This window comes from Dasypus novemcinctus, chromosome 8 (genome assembly GCF_030445035.2).
Source record: "Dasypus novemcinctus isolate mDasNov1 chromosome 8, mDasNov1.1.hap2, whole genome shotgun sequence".
Lineage (NCBI taxonomy): Eukaryota > Metazoa > Chordata > Mammalia > Cingulata > Dasypodidae > Dasypus > Dasypus novemcinctus.
The window spans coordinates 84,468,294-84,485,130 of NC_080680.1; the positions used below are offsets into that span (position 1 = coordinate 84,468,294).

Here is a 16,837-nt window from a genome sequence, read left to right on the forward strand (position 1 = left end):
AGTGAGGGGAGAATCAAAGAGATGAGGTGGAGAGGCCAGCAGGAGGCCTGATGGAAAAGCCAGAGCATGGAATCCCTCGTGTCTGATTATTTACAGTGTGCCCCCAATTCGGCATGGGTGCAGGAGCAAAATAAGGACTAATAAATACTCCCATAGCCATCTCAGGGGAGAATAATAATATGTATAAATAACCATTTATACATATATAAATGGTTCTGCTTTTTAAAACCATTTTTATATAGGGTGCAGAGCCAATGGAGCAAGCTTGCCAGTGATGGCTTTTAAAGGGGTCTATGAGAAAGGAGTGAGTTTCCTCTGATGAAATATTAAGTGTGGCTCCCAGGAGTTGACCAGCCACACTGTATACTGGATTTTCTCCTCTGCCATGACCAAGGTTCCGTCCAGCAGGCCTGGAAGCCATCGCCAACCATCCATCATCTCTGCCTTTGCATCCTGGCTTCTCTTTGAGGCACCTCAGCCCACGGAGAATGTCATGCTGGAAGGTATTGTGTGGGAGCCAAATACAAAGCAGGGAGAGAAAGACCTCTTCCAGTTTCCCCATCTCTACCTTGGAGCCCCCGTCCAAGACACACACACACACACACACACGCACACACCAGGATGCAAATGATAACCACAGAGCCATCACTTGTGAAGCTTGACAGAAAATAATGAGAAACACTAAATCTTTTATAAGGTCAACACTCGCCTTAGCCGAGCAGCTGTCAAACAAGAAAAGAATTTAGCGCTGGAGCCACGAAACTTCCATCGGCTCATTAAACCCAACAGGGCCCGGGCCTGGCGTGGCGGAGGAGACGCGGGGCCTTCCGTTTTGTGTCAGTAATTTGCGGCGGAGGAGGCAAGAAGAAACAGCCAGCGCCAAAGGGGCCTAGGGGATGGCTGGGGAATCGTTAGCGCGCCAGGAGCGGCCTCAGCTCCTAATTGGAAGCATTGGGCATTATCAACGGAGGATTTGCCTCAGTTCCCTGACAGCTAGTGGGCCCAAAATGATCGCCCACTTGTCAGTGTAAAAGACCATTAAAAACAAACCATTTTGATTTAATTGGAGGCGGTGCACTGTGGGGCCAGGTGAGGAGGCTCGTCAACCGTGGCTCACCCAAGCTGCTGCCTCTCTCCCTCGGTGCGATGGAGGTTGGGGGGTGAGAATGTGTGTGTTTTCCAGATATTTTGCCTTTCAAAAACTGTCTGAGAAAGAAGTGAATGGGAGATGGAATGAGACTTCAGAACCACACTGAGGTCTGTTTTCAATGGGGTTGTCAACAAATATCGTGACAAGCTGAGTTGCCAGGAGGGGGAACGGTTCCCCCTTTTCTTTTCAGAGCCCAGTTGATAGGAGCCTGCTTGGTTCTAGTCTCCTGGGAGGTGGTGGATGAACCGTCTGGCTGGAGGGGCTCAGCCTGCAAGTGGGAAACTCCAATGGGGCTCCACCTCTCCCCCGCCTGCCCCAGCCTCAGCGGGTCTACCCATCTTAGAAACAGCAGGCTATGGTTGGCCATGTTAGACTCTGATCTTCAGTAGAGAGTAGGACTTTTTCTCTTCTTTGATCTCAAGTGAGAGCTAAGATGGGAATTAGTGAAAGAGGAGTGTTAGTGGAGATCCTCCTGAGAAGTCTTTGCGCATGGGACACTAGTGATTTGGGATGGTATCTTTGCAGTGTTTCCCTGAAGGAGTCCATGGCGCTGATGATGCCTGACTGAGAATTCTACATTGTCTCTGTGAGAAGAGGCCACTTGTATACATATTGACCTACATTTCTGGTGGGTTCTCCCACCAGGGTGGGTGCCTCCAATCACACAGAATATCGATATGTGTGTAGCTTTGGAATCAGAGTGTAGACTCCTTGATGCCAGGGACTGTGTGTTTTGCATGTCAATACTCTCCATCTTGTACACCATGGGTACTTGATAAATACTAATTGGCCCTTGCCAGATCTCGGCGAGGTCTATATTCTTGTATATTAATCTCATTCCTATCTCACAAAGCAGTGATCTCATTTGCTGTCTGTTTGTTTCTTAGACAAGACAACACATGTAGAACCACACAGAGCTGGGGGGGCATCTTCGAGAGAGCAAGGGGGAAATGCACCAGCCAATCCTTTCATTAACCTCCACTGTCGATTTTTATGAAGGATCAGGCTGGGAGAAGACACCAGACCTGTGGTAAGCATCAAATTCCAGAGATCCAGTTTTGCTGCTGAATTTAGACAATGGGGATTCCTTAATTACTTTCTCTGGAAATTTATCTAACAGTGATTTCTCAGGTAGTGCAAGGTAGTTATCCAGGCACAAGTCTCCCCGGTTGACAGTCTTTGATGTTGTTCTTGGTTGCAAATGTTGCTCTTGGTTGCAAATTAAGTCCTTTGCTGAGCCATCTGTGTGGTGCCCATTGGTCCCCTATTGCTTATTTATATAGGCTGTTGAGTAACACCAGGGAAGCTAAGGATGCCCTCAGATGTTTGGTGCCCACAGCCCATTGGGCTGAGTGCACTGCAGTGGGGTTTGATGTTGTTTTTCTCTTATTGGAATAATGAACAGGAAGAACTTTTTTTTCTGGTGTCCCTTAAGAAGAACAGAGCCTTCTGTGGCTGATGAAGTCAACCCTGTCAAGTCAGAAATAGACTATTAGAGTTAAGTGTCCTCAGCCAGGTAAGGATGTTAATGCCACAGTCTGGCCACTCTTCTGGGGTGGGACAATCTCGGCAGATAGAATATGTTTCAAAAGGCTCTGGGTATCTACTGTTAGGGGTACTAGGTAGACACTAAACAAATCTCTGCTGGTTGGATGATGTTTTAGTTTTCTAGGCTGCTTAAGCAAAGACCACATGTTGGTTTGCCTTAACAATGGGAATTTATTTGCTCACAGCTTTGAGGCTGGGAAAATGTCCAAATCAAGGTTATCATCAAGGCAATGCTTTCCTCCCAAAGACTGGCATTCTGGGGCTGGCTGCTGGTGATCCTTTTTCCTCTGTCACATGGCAGTACACATGACAGCATCTTTGAGTTCCCCTGATGTTCAGCTTCTGGCTACTCTATTTGTGACTTTCTCCCTCTCATGTCTGAATTCATTCTGTTTATAAAGGATTACAGTAATAGAATTATGACCCATCATGATTGAGGTGGGTCACACCATAACTGAAGTAGCCTCATCAAAAGGTCCTACTTACAATGGGTTCACACCCACAGGAATGGATTAGATTTAATACCATGTATTTCTGGGATACAGAAAACCCACAAATCACCATGTGGCTAGATGTCTAGATGACTGACTGGACTGATGTAGGGATGGACTGTGAACAGACAGATGGATGGATTAACAGATGAATGGATGAATGGATGCATCTGAGATTCAAGCATCCTGAAGATCCTCTCCATTTGCTTTTCTAAGCTTTACCTTGAAGTGGGAGCTTTGTTTTATTTTCTTCAATATTTGTGTTTTGTCTCTTTCCAAGTAACTTGAATGGGCCTGATGGGTTACACATGATGTGAAATAAGATATCTGAGGGTTATATAAAACAGAGACTATCAGGAGAAAGTACAGAGACTTTCAGATGTCTGAATTCAACAGATTGTATCTCTTGGTCAATTTTTGTCACATGAGGGAAAAGAGGAGCACACTTCATTATATTAACCTTGTCTTTTCCACAGGAGAAGCTCAATGTTTAGGATCACAGGTTTTTGAATCAGAAAGATCTGGATTCTAATCTTGGTCCTAACACTTTCCAGTCATATGACCAGGAGCCTCAGTTTCTCATGTGCAAATGGAGGTTAATGATACCCATTCCATGGGGCCACTGAGGACCAAACCTTTGGCACAGTGTCTGGCACCCAGAGGAAACGCCTGGGTCACAATGGCCACTACTGTTATTGTTACTATTAATAGTAGTATACAAATCTGACTACGGTTTCTTCCTGTAATTGCCCTCAAGCAGGAAATTTTCACATAGATTCTTGTAATAAATGACTAAAGTGGCCCTGAGGGACATCTTCAACCACAATTTCTTTAAAAAACACAGAAATGCAGTTCAAGTTGACAAATCTTCTACAAATTGTGGATCAAAGTAGAAGCTATAACGCTGAGTGGTGGAGATGATGTGGGCAGTCCACTCTTTTGGCATCACAGGGATTTACCTTCCGACTTTCAGAACGCTGCGCCACAAGGAGCAATCAAGAACCTGGGGATCATGAAGAAGTGGCATCTGGATAAAGGTATTTGAAGGGCTGCCACATCGAAGGGGGAAACAGATGATACCATGGGGCTCCAGAAGTGGGAGTGAAAAACACAACCAAGAGGTGGGAGGTATAAGGAGACTGATTTTGACCGAGTTTGGAAAAGAAGCTCATGATCATTCGGGTTGTTCAACAGACAACAGCCTGTCCACTCACGCTTCCTTTTGAAGGCCCCACATATGCAAGTGCACCCACCTCTCATAGTAAATATATCCTTTAAACATAACCTTGTAAGAGTGGAGTTGACCTTGACCCAGGGGCTTAGGGGAGCTCCTTGCTGAAATGCAGATTTGGCAGCTACTCCAGACCTATTGAATCAAGGTCCTGGCTGGAGGCCTGAAGCCTGCATTTTAAACCTCTCCTCAGAGGACTCCAGGCACAACTGAGTTGGAGAACTACTTATCCACAGGAGGAGGCCCTCCCCAACCAGAGATTTTGCTGCCCCCTGGTTTCCCTAGGCCAGGCCCCTACCAAGCACTTAACATGCACAAAGCCCTTTGATCCTTTCCATTTTTGTTCCCACTTTACAGAAGCAGAAACAGAGGCAGGCAGGGGGCAGGCTGGGACCTGAAGCTGGTCTGGTGTGCACGGCGTCTAAGGCCATGCCCTGAGCCCTCACACTCTGCTCAGTCTCCGGCTCGTGCCTTTTGAGAAAGCAAGGCTGAATCCCAGATCAATGGCCCCTTTCCTCTCTATCCTTGGGGCCAACTGCAATTTGAAAACTGCTTGGGGTTTCGTGGCAGTGGGAAGTTTGGTTTATTGCAAGAGTTTAAATCAGCTAGAGCAGGGCTGGCCACGACCCTCTGGACACCTATAAAAACCGTTATAAAAACCCGCCCTTCACTTTCCTTCACGGATCCCGCATTTAGCCTCCCACTGGCCCCTGACCTTAGCTGCCGGGCCTTTGTATTTATCAGCTACTCCAGGGCCTCAGGCCTGGAGGCAGCCAGCCTGCGGGTTCAAGTCCCCACTCTGCCACCTACTAGCTATTAACTTTGGGCAAGTGATTTTGACCTCTGAGCCTTAGTTCCCTCATCCCTGAGACAGGGTGATTTGTCTCTACCACAGATGATTGTAGTGAGTATTGACAGGAAACAAGATAATCCTCAAAAAGCACCCAGCCTGACCCTTAAGCAATGCCCAGAATGGTGAGCTGTTGACGTTGTTTTTACTGCCACCTGGGAATGCCATCGTTAGAGTAACGTCTGAGACACCCTTCCCTCTGCGCTTCTAGTCACTGAACTTGCGCCGTTCGTCAAACTACCCATGTTATTTTTTGCCCCCCTCTAAGGCATCATTTCCTGGGACTTCTTTAAGGAGAGGAAGGGAAGGAAAACAGCCCTAAACTGGAAGAAGCCAGAAAAGCAGCCCTCAACTACATTCTCTGATGACAATGGATTTTGCATCTCTGACGGGCACCGTTAAGGCGGTGTTTCTTGTTTGCGGTTTTCACATAAAAAGACACCAGAGTCTTGATTTATCTTGCTTGCCCTTTGGCAAAGCTCAGTTTGAATGAACCCCAAGTTTCTCCAAATAAGGTTCTTCTAACATTGTTTATCTCCTAGAACCTGCTGCTGGCTCTGCGTTCTGCAACTTTGGATCCCCATTAACACGAAACCTATTAGGGCCCGGTAACAGAGGCTGACAAGTGGGGACATGTGGAAACAAGAGGGATTCAAGAGAGCCGTTGAGGAAGCCGTTCTGGAAGCAGCAGACATGAGCATCAGCTCTTCCCCAAGCCAGTGGGGTTCACTGTAGATTGTCAAGGATTTATTCTCCCGGGGATGAGCTGGCAGCTGGAAGAAGAAATCGGGGACCCCCAAAGTACCATCAACTCCCAAAATTCAACATGCCCTTGAGTTATCTCAAGAGAATCAGAATGTATTCCTGATGCCAAAACACACCGTCTTATTCTATTTTCTGGCAAGTTTTCAGTACAAAATTTGAGATATTTTAGCACCCAGCGGAGAGAAGAGCCTTCTGGATTAAACTGAAAACTCCCTAGGGGCTGGCAGAATTCAGGGGGCTGCAGGCTGCAGATTCCCGGGCCACAGGACCAGTTCTTCCGCAAGTACTGGCTTCAGCGCCCCTGGGCCGCTGGCTTTTCTGGACCCCCCAAAGCTGCCTGGCTCCTTCCTCTGTGACCTGGTCCCCCCGAACTTCTTGTGCTGCTCTAGGACCTTGGCCGATCCTTCCCCCTTTTCTCTTGTCCCAGTCCCCAGAACTTCAGCTCTGGGTATTTGCAACCTGCCAGTATTTCAGCAACAATGTCACTTTATTAGCAGGTGCCTAAAAATTCCGTACCTCTGAGGTGCTGGATTATGTAAAAACCAATCAAGCCTCTGCTTTTATTCCTTCAACGACTCTGCTCCTCTGCAGACTGATCCGGTTTATAATGAGGGGCTATCTGTATTTAGGGAAGAAATGTCAACTGCATCAGGGCCTCTGAATCATTCTTCCTCTTGCCCCATTTCTGCGTGCGACACATTCCATTCCTGAGCTCAGGGCCCTTCACTGCAACACAGGATAATTCTTATTCCAATGCCAGAGAGAGAGACAGGATTCTTAAAATACATCACTGGTGCAGAGGTCTCTGGGAGGGGCAGTAGATCTGTCTTTCCTGGGTTGGAAAGAATGACTTCAGGGTTGGAGAACCTTTGCAGAGAAGAACCCACTCTTTTACTATAACTGGGCAAGCCCTTTGGCAGTGGAGGCAGCGGAGTGGACAGGCTAAGAGCCTGCACTGGGGGTTTAGCAGCGAGTTAACTTCCCAGCCGGTTATGATTTGTAAGAGAGCTTAAAGGTGGGAAAGAAAATCCTTTTCTTAGATTCAGCAGCTTTCACTAATCAGCTGCATCTCTGGGTGTCACTGCTTGGCTGATTGTGCTGATATATTTTTTTTTTTTCACTGCCTCCTGTTCTATCAGGGGCCCAGGAGACCAGAGGAAGGGTTAGTTTTCCACAAAGAGAGAAGTCTGAACCCAGCATTCAGCGCACAAGAGCTTGTAAATCAAACTGTTAGCTTAATAGCTTAGGCCATTATTCTAAAGCAGTGGGGCTGAAACCAAAAGCCAAATGAAAATATAGTCAATTTGTTCATACTTTAGTGACTGAATGACTATGTAATGTCAGTGGATGTCGGGAGCTTCAGAAACAGACAGGGGTTGCTGGGGGAGGGCTGGAGTGTCCTTCAAGTAGAGACTGAGAGACACTTGGGCAAACCCCCCTTGGAAATTGGATTTTGGGTCCCAAGTTATAATATGGACTTGGCCATAAAGATCACAACTTAGAAGGCAGCAGCCTTCACAGTTGGGGTGCAGTGCTGGCCTGGGACCTTTACAGTTGATGGAAACTGAACCCAAAAGGCTAGGCTTGACCAGGAGCATGTGACTGCTCAGTGAGACATCAGGAAGAACTGGCTGAAAGGGGGCTTGAGCACTGGGAAAAGCACCCAGGGCAGGATGTAGATTCCCTATTTCTGGAGAAGAGTTGTATTGCTGTTTTTTAAATAGCCATACCACCAGTTTTGCAAAAGTTACATGTACTCACCATAAAGATACAAACAACTCAGAAAAGAACATCGGAGAAAGTGAAAACCACCAAAACTTCACCCCCAGAGGTCACTGCTCTTCCCCCAGCCCATGCACGGCATGTGTAGAGACTTATGGGCTCACACAACATGGTTTATTCGGTTATCAGGCTTTTCTTCACCCAACAATATATAATTAAAGTGTCAATAAGTAAAGATCAAAATCATTTTTCATGGCTATATAATATTTCACTCTATAAATCAACCAACATGTACTTTAGCCACCCCGTCATCGACAGTTTCTCCTCTTTCACCGTTGTCATTGGCGCGGCCAGAAGCACTCAGGAGCGCTCGTCCTTTGTCTTTGGGCTGTTATCCTTGGCAGTCTTTTTGAATAGAAGGGCAGACCATCTGCTTTTCATGGCTTAATATTAGGTAACTGGAGAATATGTGGTTCAGATTGGGCCACTTTGGAGAGCAAAAGGGGGAGCTATTAATAATCACAATTAATAAAGAGGGCTGTCCCGGGCAAGCTGGATGCCTGGTCTCCCGCCAGGGAAGAGCCCTGAGGATGTTCCTGCAAAAAGGCATGTGAGGAAGGCGCAGCCAGCCCAGGCTGTGATTATGTTTAAGGCAGTCAGATCATCCCCACTCCCCAGACTTGGGGCTGCCAGCTGAAGCTGGGGTCTCTGACCGTTTTCAGTCTGCCAACACTGGGCATCTGGGGGTGGAGTCTCTCCAAACTTCCCCTGTCTGGCCATCTACCTATCCAGTCATCTATCTATCCAGCCATCTCACTCCTTCCAAGTCACCCACAGCTCAGTGGCATTAACAATAAATTTAGTCTGGCTTGTTGGTCACCCATCACCAGTGCCAAGAACAATTCCCAAAGGTGCACAGGAAGAGGGTTTGTGAGTGAATGAGTGGATGAAGCACAGCCAGGACCGTGCTCCTGGCAGCTGCCATTTCTTGTTACCACAGGCCAGGTGCTCTGCGGAAGCTCCTGGCCACATCTTCTCATTGAATCCTCCCAGCAACCCTGTCTACTTTACAGAAGAGGAAACGGGGTCTCGGAAAGGTGAAGCCACCTGGCAGGTAGGGAGGGACACAGGCCTGGCTGACTCTCGGGTTGTGCCCCTGCCACCTCCGCCCCCACACGGACATACCATGCCTCGTCTCTTTTCTCTCCCTGCTGGCTGCCTCTCTCTGCCCTTCAGACGCCGTCACGCCTTGGCGAAGGGCACGAGAGAGCTCTGATGCCATCGGGCACAGAGGGTTTCGGCCCAAAGCCCAGTGATTCCCCACTCAGTGGCTGGGAGATGATGAGTGCACATCCTGGCCCCAAAAGGGAAAGCTGAGGAAGGGTCTGAGCTGTCCCCACATAGTTCATTCTGGGTTTATTTTGGGTGGGGTGGGTGCCTCCTCCCACATGGTTTCTTGACAAGTGAACTCAGAATCACAGAATTCTGGGTTGGAAGAGATCTTCAGGAACTAGCCCCATCCCCTCATTTTCAGAGGAGAAAACAGAGGCTCAGAGAGGCCCAGGGACAGGCGCAGGAGCAATCCCCTGGCAGGAAAGCCACTTGCCAGCTGTCAGCTGACCCTCCCTCCGGGGCCCTGGCCGTTCTGTGGCAATTGCTGGTTGCACGGACCAGAAAAGAAGTGCGTGGATCACTAGGCACCCTTTCTCTGCCTAGGTGCTGCGAGGCCTGAGAGAAGGTTTCCTCTCCTCTTCTTGGTCCCTCCCTGTCTCACGACCCAAATAAGTGCCCCTTTCACAGGAGCACCCCCCTCGTGGGCTGGCTGAGCTTGTGCAGAAACCAGCCTGCTCAGCTGCGTTGACCCAGCCCAAGGAGCAGGCCGCCCGCACCCCTGCCTGCTGCTTTTCCATGTGAAAGGTGTTTAATTATTTCTGACAGAGTTCAGCGTCGACATCTGTTCATGAGTGGGGAGAGTCCATTTAGGTTATCCATCACCGTGACAGGTTCAACTTTTTTGGAAGCGCTTTTTTCCTTCACAATGGGGCCGGGGTGGGGAGGGGTGGGGGCAGCGGATCAGCGGTGACACGAGGCACAGACAAAGACCCTCCTGGCGCATGGCACGCAGCGCCAGCAGCGGCCCCGACGGGGAGGAAAGGCCGTCTCTTCCGGCCGTGAGCAGTGGTGGGCACTGCAGCGCTTACGCTGGGAAGGAGGGTTTCACCAGGTCTGTGGAGGGCTTTGAAAGTCTTCCATCATTCTGGGCTGTACTGATCGTTCCTTCGTTTGGTCCAGACCTTTGCTGACCACTCACCTGGCCACCTACGTGCTAGGCACCGTGCGAGCCCCTGGAGACGAGAACGCAACAGACGTGGTTCTCGTGGCTCCCATTTCACCAGGGAAGACAGACAGTCAGCAACTCTTAGACAGGAACTGACTGCAGTGTTGATAAGGAAGGGAAAGGGGAAGAAAGGATCCCTTTGGTGCTGAAGAGAGGTACCTGCTAGGGTAGGGCAGGGGGTCGAGGAAGGAGTCCTGCACAGCTATGGAGAAGAGGACCTGGGGTGGGGGGCAGCCCCAAATTTAATTCCTTCACCTCTTTGAGCCTCAGTTTCCACATCAATAGGTTGGGGACAAGAAATCTATGAGGCACGCATGCCCGGGGCTTGGCATATAAAAGAGCTCAGTAAATACTCGTCGTCGTTATTTCCCAACGGGGAGGGGGCTGAGCCTCTGTGACAGCAGCACCCTGGGGGCCTAAGGGTGTCAGCTGGGCTGTCCAGGACCGCATCCAGAGACGAGTCCTGCTCCAAAGGTCCAGCACGAGCCCATTTCCCTTGGCTACAGGTTCCTGTTGGTAGAACGAGGGAAACAACCAGCACATGTAACCCAAAGAACCCCATGAAGAAGTATGTGAACATCTCAGAAAAGATGAAAAACACCTTATAAATACCAGGACTTGCACTTTTACTCTTTCTCATTGTTTCCATGACAACAAGTAGTAACCCCTGGTTCCAGACTCAGCCATTCACAGGGTGAGGCAGGCACGTGTCCTTGGTGGCTGTATCTGAACAATGGGGATAATGATACCTGTTCTGCCTGGCATCGAATAAAATCTCATCATTACGGTTTCATGATGTTGCTTATAACAGCACCCTAAAGCCTGGAAGAACCCACGGCCAGCTAAGCCAAGACTGTTCTTTTGAGAGTGAAACTCATTCCTTTATTTCTGCACTTGAGTTCCTATTATGGGCCAGGCACTATGGGGCTACAGGGGCGTGTGCAACAAGGAGCTGCAGACACGGGAATGCCAGTGGTACCTGGGGAGGTGGGCAGTGCACGGAGAGGAGGCCCTTTCCTCGCTCTGTGGAGGGAAGGACCACCTGAGCCCTCCTTTGGCCATTGCCTTGACAGCTTTGGGGGGTGCTACATCAGGGAGGAAGGGGCTGAGAGGGGCTAGGAATCGAAGCTGCCCAGCGGAGCACCAGGGACTGCATCTCAAGCCCGTGGAGCGGTGGGTCCTGGGCCCCTGGATGCCTGTGCTACCCATGGACACCAGAGAGAAAACAGCAAAGGGTGGAAAGTGCCAGAGCAAGGGGTGGGAAAGGAGGCTGGGAAGGGAACTGCTGAGTGAGAAAGAGAAGCGGGAAGTAGGGATGTTGTTTAAAAAGGCAGGAAATCGAGAGAGACAGAGAAACAGAGGCTGAGTCGTGAGGTCAAGGGCCAGGGTGAGAGGAGCTGTAAAGCGCAGCTCTTGCTGCATCACATCTCGGTGGCCCGCCACCCCTGCCCCCAGTCCCTGAACAGCACCTGGTCCTGTTCTTTCCCTGACGCGGCGCGTTCTCGGTGACGGCGGCGCGGGCTGACAGGCGGCGCGGCGAATGGTCGCTGACATATGCTGATGGAGGCCGCTTGGGCAGGACATGAGAGGCCACATCAAGGGGGGCAAGGCAGGTTTCTCAGGCGAAACGCGGCAGCTTGTTCAAGTGCATTAGTCTCAGGAAGGCACCAGCCCCTTCATTGTCTAAATTGCAGTTTAACTCAACACAGCGGCTGGTCCTGGGCTAGCCAGGAACGGTGCTTCACGCAGCTGTCTTCCCGGGGCCAAGCGTGTCCCCCGGGACCAGCTAGAAAGGCTGGCCATGCCCGAGTTGGGCTCACGCAGCACCCCTCCTGCCCCGAAGCTGGTGTTCCCAGATGTCACAGCTCCCTTCCTCTGCACAATGCCCCCAGCTCTTATGCTGTTCTCTCCCTGCTAAAAGCAGCCGAAAAGGAAGCCCTGCCCAGGTGCTGCTGGGCTACCTGGCTGCATGAATACCAGAGCAGGTATTCCCGGGGTCCTTGTCTGGGTCAGTCTGGGTGCACGCACGCACCTCTGTCCATCCCTGGTAGTCACTCCCATCTCCAGGGACACTGCCCAGCAGAAGGTTTAGCGCTGGTGGGCATGCAGCTGCCTGGCAGCCCCAAGGACCTGGTCTGGGACTTGGCGCATCAGACAACGCCCTCGTAGTAGGGAGGTCTGGTCCAGACAGCGTCTGTCTGGGGGTGGACATACACATACGCGCTGCCATCGGATGACCCGAGTCCAACCCAAGGGTCTGCTGCAACCAGCAAAAATGAGACCTTGGGCAAGTTTCCCGTCTGTAAAATGGGGGTGATAGCAGCAGCTCCTCCTTCAAAGAGTGAGATGATTCAATGGGATAATGTAAGTGAAGTGCTAGCTCAGTGCCTGGCACATAGGAAGTGCTCGATAAAAGTTAATTTTTGCTATTATCGTTGTCGTTTTACCAATCGGTGTTTAGGAGCTGGTGGAACTCTGGCATAGAGGTAACAGGGAAAGACTGGGCAAGGCAAATGGCACTCTATCCTGGACGCAGGAAGGGACAGATGGAGGGTGGGACTGACCTTCTGGAAATGGGGCATATGCCAGAGGGCATCCAGCTTCACAGGCGGCTTGTACTTCCTCAGCTGGCTGCTCCGGGTCTCATACAGCTTCCCCAGGATCACCTGCAGGGCAGAGAAACACAAAGGTGAAGAAGGTTACACGATTACCTGGAGAAGCCCATGCTAGGATGAAGGGACCTGAGGGCAGAGAGCGGGACATTTGGGGTCACTTTGCCCCCACCCCCGCCCTTCTCCAAAAGTCTGCTTTCCCAGCACCTGCAGCCTGCTACTGCCCGTGGGCAGGGACCATAGGATGCCCCGAGCTGTTGTTCCAGTTTCGGGAATGCAGCCTCCTGGAGGAAGGGATGGTTTCTCAGTCACCTTGTCATTTCCTGCCCAGCTAACACATGGCTGGCGTTTAGTAGGAGGTTCCCTAAGTGTTGGATGAAGAAAGGCCTGATTTGACGGATTGTTGCTATTTCTCAGGAGCAGGTCCTGCCTGGAAGGGGACCTCCTGTGGGGGAGGGATTTGGGGGCCCAGCGCAGAGATCCCAGTGGGATTTCAGAGGCCAAGGAAGTCCTGCCTGCTCCTCCTTAACTGCGTGCCCTGAGCTGTCTAACAGATGCAGCAAGTCCATCTTTGGAATCCTGTAGTCCATGTGGCCCAAGCCTCCAACCTCAAAATCAGCTGGGGAGGGGCCATGGACTGTGCATTTTCAACACACACCCAGGGGACTTTGATGCACAGTCAAGCCTGAGAACCACCTCCTTAAGAACCCATGGGGAAGTGGATGTGGCTCAAGCAGTTGGGCACCTGCCTACCACATGGGAGGTCCCGGGTTCGGTTTCTGTGCCTCCTAAAGAAGACGAGCAAGACAGTGAGATGATGTGATGGGCTGGCTCAGTGAGCTGATGCAACAAGATGATGCAACGAGATGATACAATGAAGTGACACAAGGAAATACAATGAGAGACACAGCAAGCAGGGAGCAGAGGTGGCTCAAGTAATTAGGCACCTCCCTCCCACATGGGATGCTCCCGGGTTTGGTTCCCGGTACCTCCTAAAAAGAGAAAGAAGATGAGCACACAATGAACAGACACAGAGAGCAGACAGTGAGCATAAAACAATGAGGAAGGAGAGAGAAATAAATCCTAAAAAATAAATTAGTTCATATGTTAAAAAAAAAAAAACAGACCCCTTGGCTTTGATCCTTGTCAAAACTCAAGACTCTCTAGCGGAGAGCTATTCACCTTGTTTTCACCTACAGACTTAGTGTGAAGTGTTGGAGCCCCACTCCTGGTGTAGATGAGGGGCACTGTTTTGGCAGGCACTGGTACCCAAGTGATAGGGAGACAGGATCACCTTCATGGGTTTCTTTTTTTTTTAAAGATTTATTTTATTTATTTCTCACCCCTTCCCCCCTGACCCCACCCCCCATTGTCTGCTCTCTGTGTTCATTTGCTGTGTGTTCTTCTGTGTCCACTTGCATTCTTGTCAGGAGGCACCAGGAATCTGTGTCTCTTTTTTGTTGCATCATCTTGCTGTATCAGCTCTCCATGTGTGCAGCGCCATTCCTGGGCGGGCTGCGCTTTTCTCACATGGTGCAGCTCTCCCTGCGGAGCGCACTCCTGGCGGGTGGGGCTCCCCTACGTGGGGGGCATCTCTGTGTGGCACGGCACTCCTTGCATGTGGCAGCACTGCATGTGGGCCAGCTCACCACACGGGCCAGGAGGCCCTGGGTACTGAATCCTGGACCTCCCATGTGATAAGCGGATGCTCTATCCGTTGAGCCACATCCACTTCCCACTTCATGAATTTCTACATCCTGCAGGGCTGGTTGATTGCCCCAGTAATAACACAGCTCAGCAGCAAACAGTAATTGGGTTTACACACTCAGGCTTAGGGCCGAGTAGCTGACTTGCATCCATTTACCCAGTTACTCAAAAGATATTTACTGAGCATTCACTGCATTTGAGGCTTGGTTTTGGGAGTTAGGGATATATGACTGAATAAGACAAAGTCCCCACACGCATGGAGTTAACATTCTACTGTCTTTAGGAGAGAAATAAACAATCAAAGAAATCAAGTTTTTAAAATGCCAGGTGGTAGGTGCTTAAAAAAAAAGAACTATAGCTGGCTAAGAGGTCAGCCAAGGAAGAGACGGTATCTCAGGGAGGACAGGCAAGGCCTTGCCTGTTACAGCAAAGTTTGAGGAGAGATTGAAGGTGGTGGCTGAGGGAGCCATTGGGACATCTGGGAAGAGAGTGTTCCTGGAAAGGGGAGCAGCAAAATCAAAGGCCTTGGGGTAGGCACACACTGCTCATGTTTGAGAAACAGCAAGGAGGGCAGTGTGGCTTATGTAGGAGGGGGAATCAGAGAGGCTGGGGGCGGGGGGCGGTGGGACCACGTAGGGTTCTTGAAGCCTTTGGGAGCTCGTGGAAGGCAGAGTAATGACATGATCTGACCTGGGTTTTGAAAGCTCCTGGTGGGGACAGTCTCTGAGGCATAGCAAGTATAAGGGTGTGTGCTAGGCAAGCAGTCAGGAGGCAAATGCAACGATCCAAGTGAGAAATAAAGGTGGCTGGAGCTCAAGTGAAGACCTTGGAAGCAGTAGGTAGTAGTCAGATCCTGGAATTGCTGAGGCAGCAGCAATGGGGCATGAGGGAAAGAGAAGGGTTGGGTATGACTCAGGATTTTGGCTCAAGCAACTGGAAAAAATGGCACTGCCATTTTCTGAGAAGGAAAAGGCAGGGAGGCAGAGGGGAGTTAGTTTTGGGGTGGGAATTGGGAGTTTGGCTTTGGATGGGTCACGTTTTGAGATGCTCAGAAGACATCCAGCTGGGGCAGTCTTGGAGGCAGTTAAGGATGGGCTGAAGATGCTAACTTGCGGTCGCCAGCTCTCCTCTGCGTCAAGAGCCACGTGCCAGGTGAGAGCAGCCCGCGGTGAGTGGGGGGAGGGGAGAGGCAACCAGGAGCCCTGCAGCCCTCCAGCGTGTTGATCTCAGCTAGGTGTCTCACGAGCCCCCACCTGGCAGGTGCCGTTATTATCCCCTTGTTATAGACAAGAAGCTGAGATTCCTAGTGACTGATCACAGACAGAGCCGGAAGGGGCAGAGCTGGGACGCAAACCTGAGCGGCCTGAGGCGCCGCCTCTCCTGCAGTCTCCTGGGCGGGTCCCGGGGGCTGAGTGGAAGCACAGGCCTGGGGGGAGTCTTGGGGATTTACCCCGGATCATCATCGTGGCTAACCTTACAGAGCTCTTATGCTGCACCAGGCACAGGCTGGCTGTCTATAATGTACACCTTACTTACTATGCCGTTCTAAAGGCAAGAGACTCATGGGGTCCCAAGCTGTCCCAGGGTCACGCGGCTTGAAGTCCCACGCACACCCTCCTGGAGGGACCGTCTACCACCCCAGCCTGTGCTGTGAAGCACCCCGCAGCCCCGTCTGAACCATCGCTCTCTTTCACAGGCCTTTGTTGTAGCTGGTCCTCGGGGACGGGGCCACGGGTTGAGTCTTTCTAGGCCTGGAGCTGAGCTCAAAAAACATTTGCAATAAATGTGCCTTGTGCTGTTTGCTGGTTGTTTCACGCAGAGGCAGATTTTCTGTGAAGCTGATATGGCTGGAGCTTCGGGGCTCCTAACCCCCGATCCTGGAAGGGGCCCTAGTCGTGCTCACAGGGCCCTGTAGTTTTGTAAACACGGTAATAGCAATAGATATTTGCTTACTTTTTCTTAAATAGGGTCTCCAAATTGTGTTAGTTCCACAAAACCTGGATCTACCTTGGGTTTCACCTGGGATAAGCTTTGTCTTTCCTTAAAGGCAATTGTCCTCTGAGGGCAGGACTCAAATGAGATAACTTTCAGTGTCTCCCACAACATAATACTCACCATGGCACCGGTACACAAAGTACAGTCAACAGATGAAAGCTGAACTGAATTTAACTTGAAGATGCTACTATCTCCATCGAACCCCTTTTATTGATAAATTTTATTCATCAATTATGTTACTTTATTGAATGTGTCTATGAATTACATGCAAGTCCTTTGGATCAATTATCTCTCTGCTTTCTAGAACAGTTCTGAAACTTTATCTTTGAACCATTCTGGTTTAAGGGTTAAAAGGTTTTTTAAACAGCAGAGAAGCTGTCTAGCCGGGGGTTACAAAACTGGGCCTCAAACTTGGGGTTACACAGGCA

At 50.3% G+C, this 16,837-nt stretch overlaps 1 protein-coding gene across 1 annotated transcript in view; it reads right to left on the minus strand.

The window, feature by feature from the left end:
- The window catches only part of CFAP77 (cilia and flagella associated protein 77), a 146,621-nt gene that overhangs the window by 17,490 nt on the left and 112,294 nt on the right, over positions 1–16,837 (minus strand). Inside the window, exon 5 of the mRNA XM_004475990.4 lies at positions 12,660–12,761. Within this exon, the coding sequence (XP_004476047.2) occupies positions 12,660–12,761 (102 nt within the window). The remainder of the gene's footprint in view (positions 1–12,659; positions 12,762–16,837) is intronic.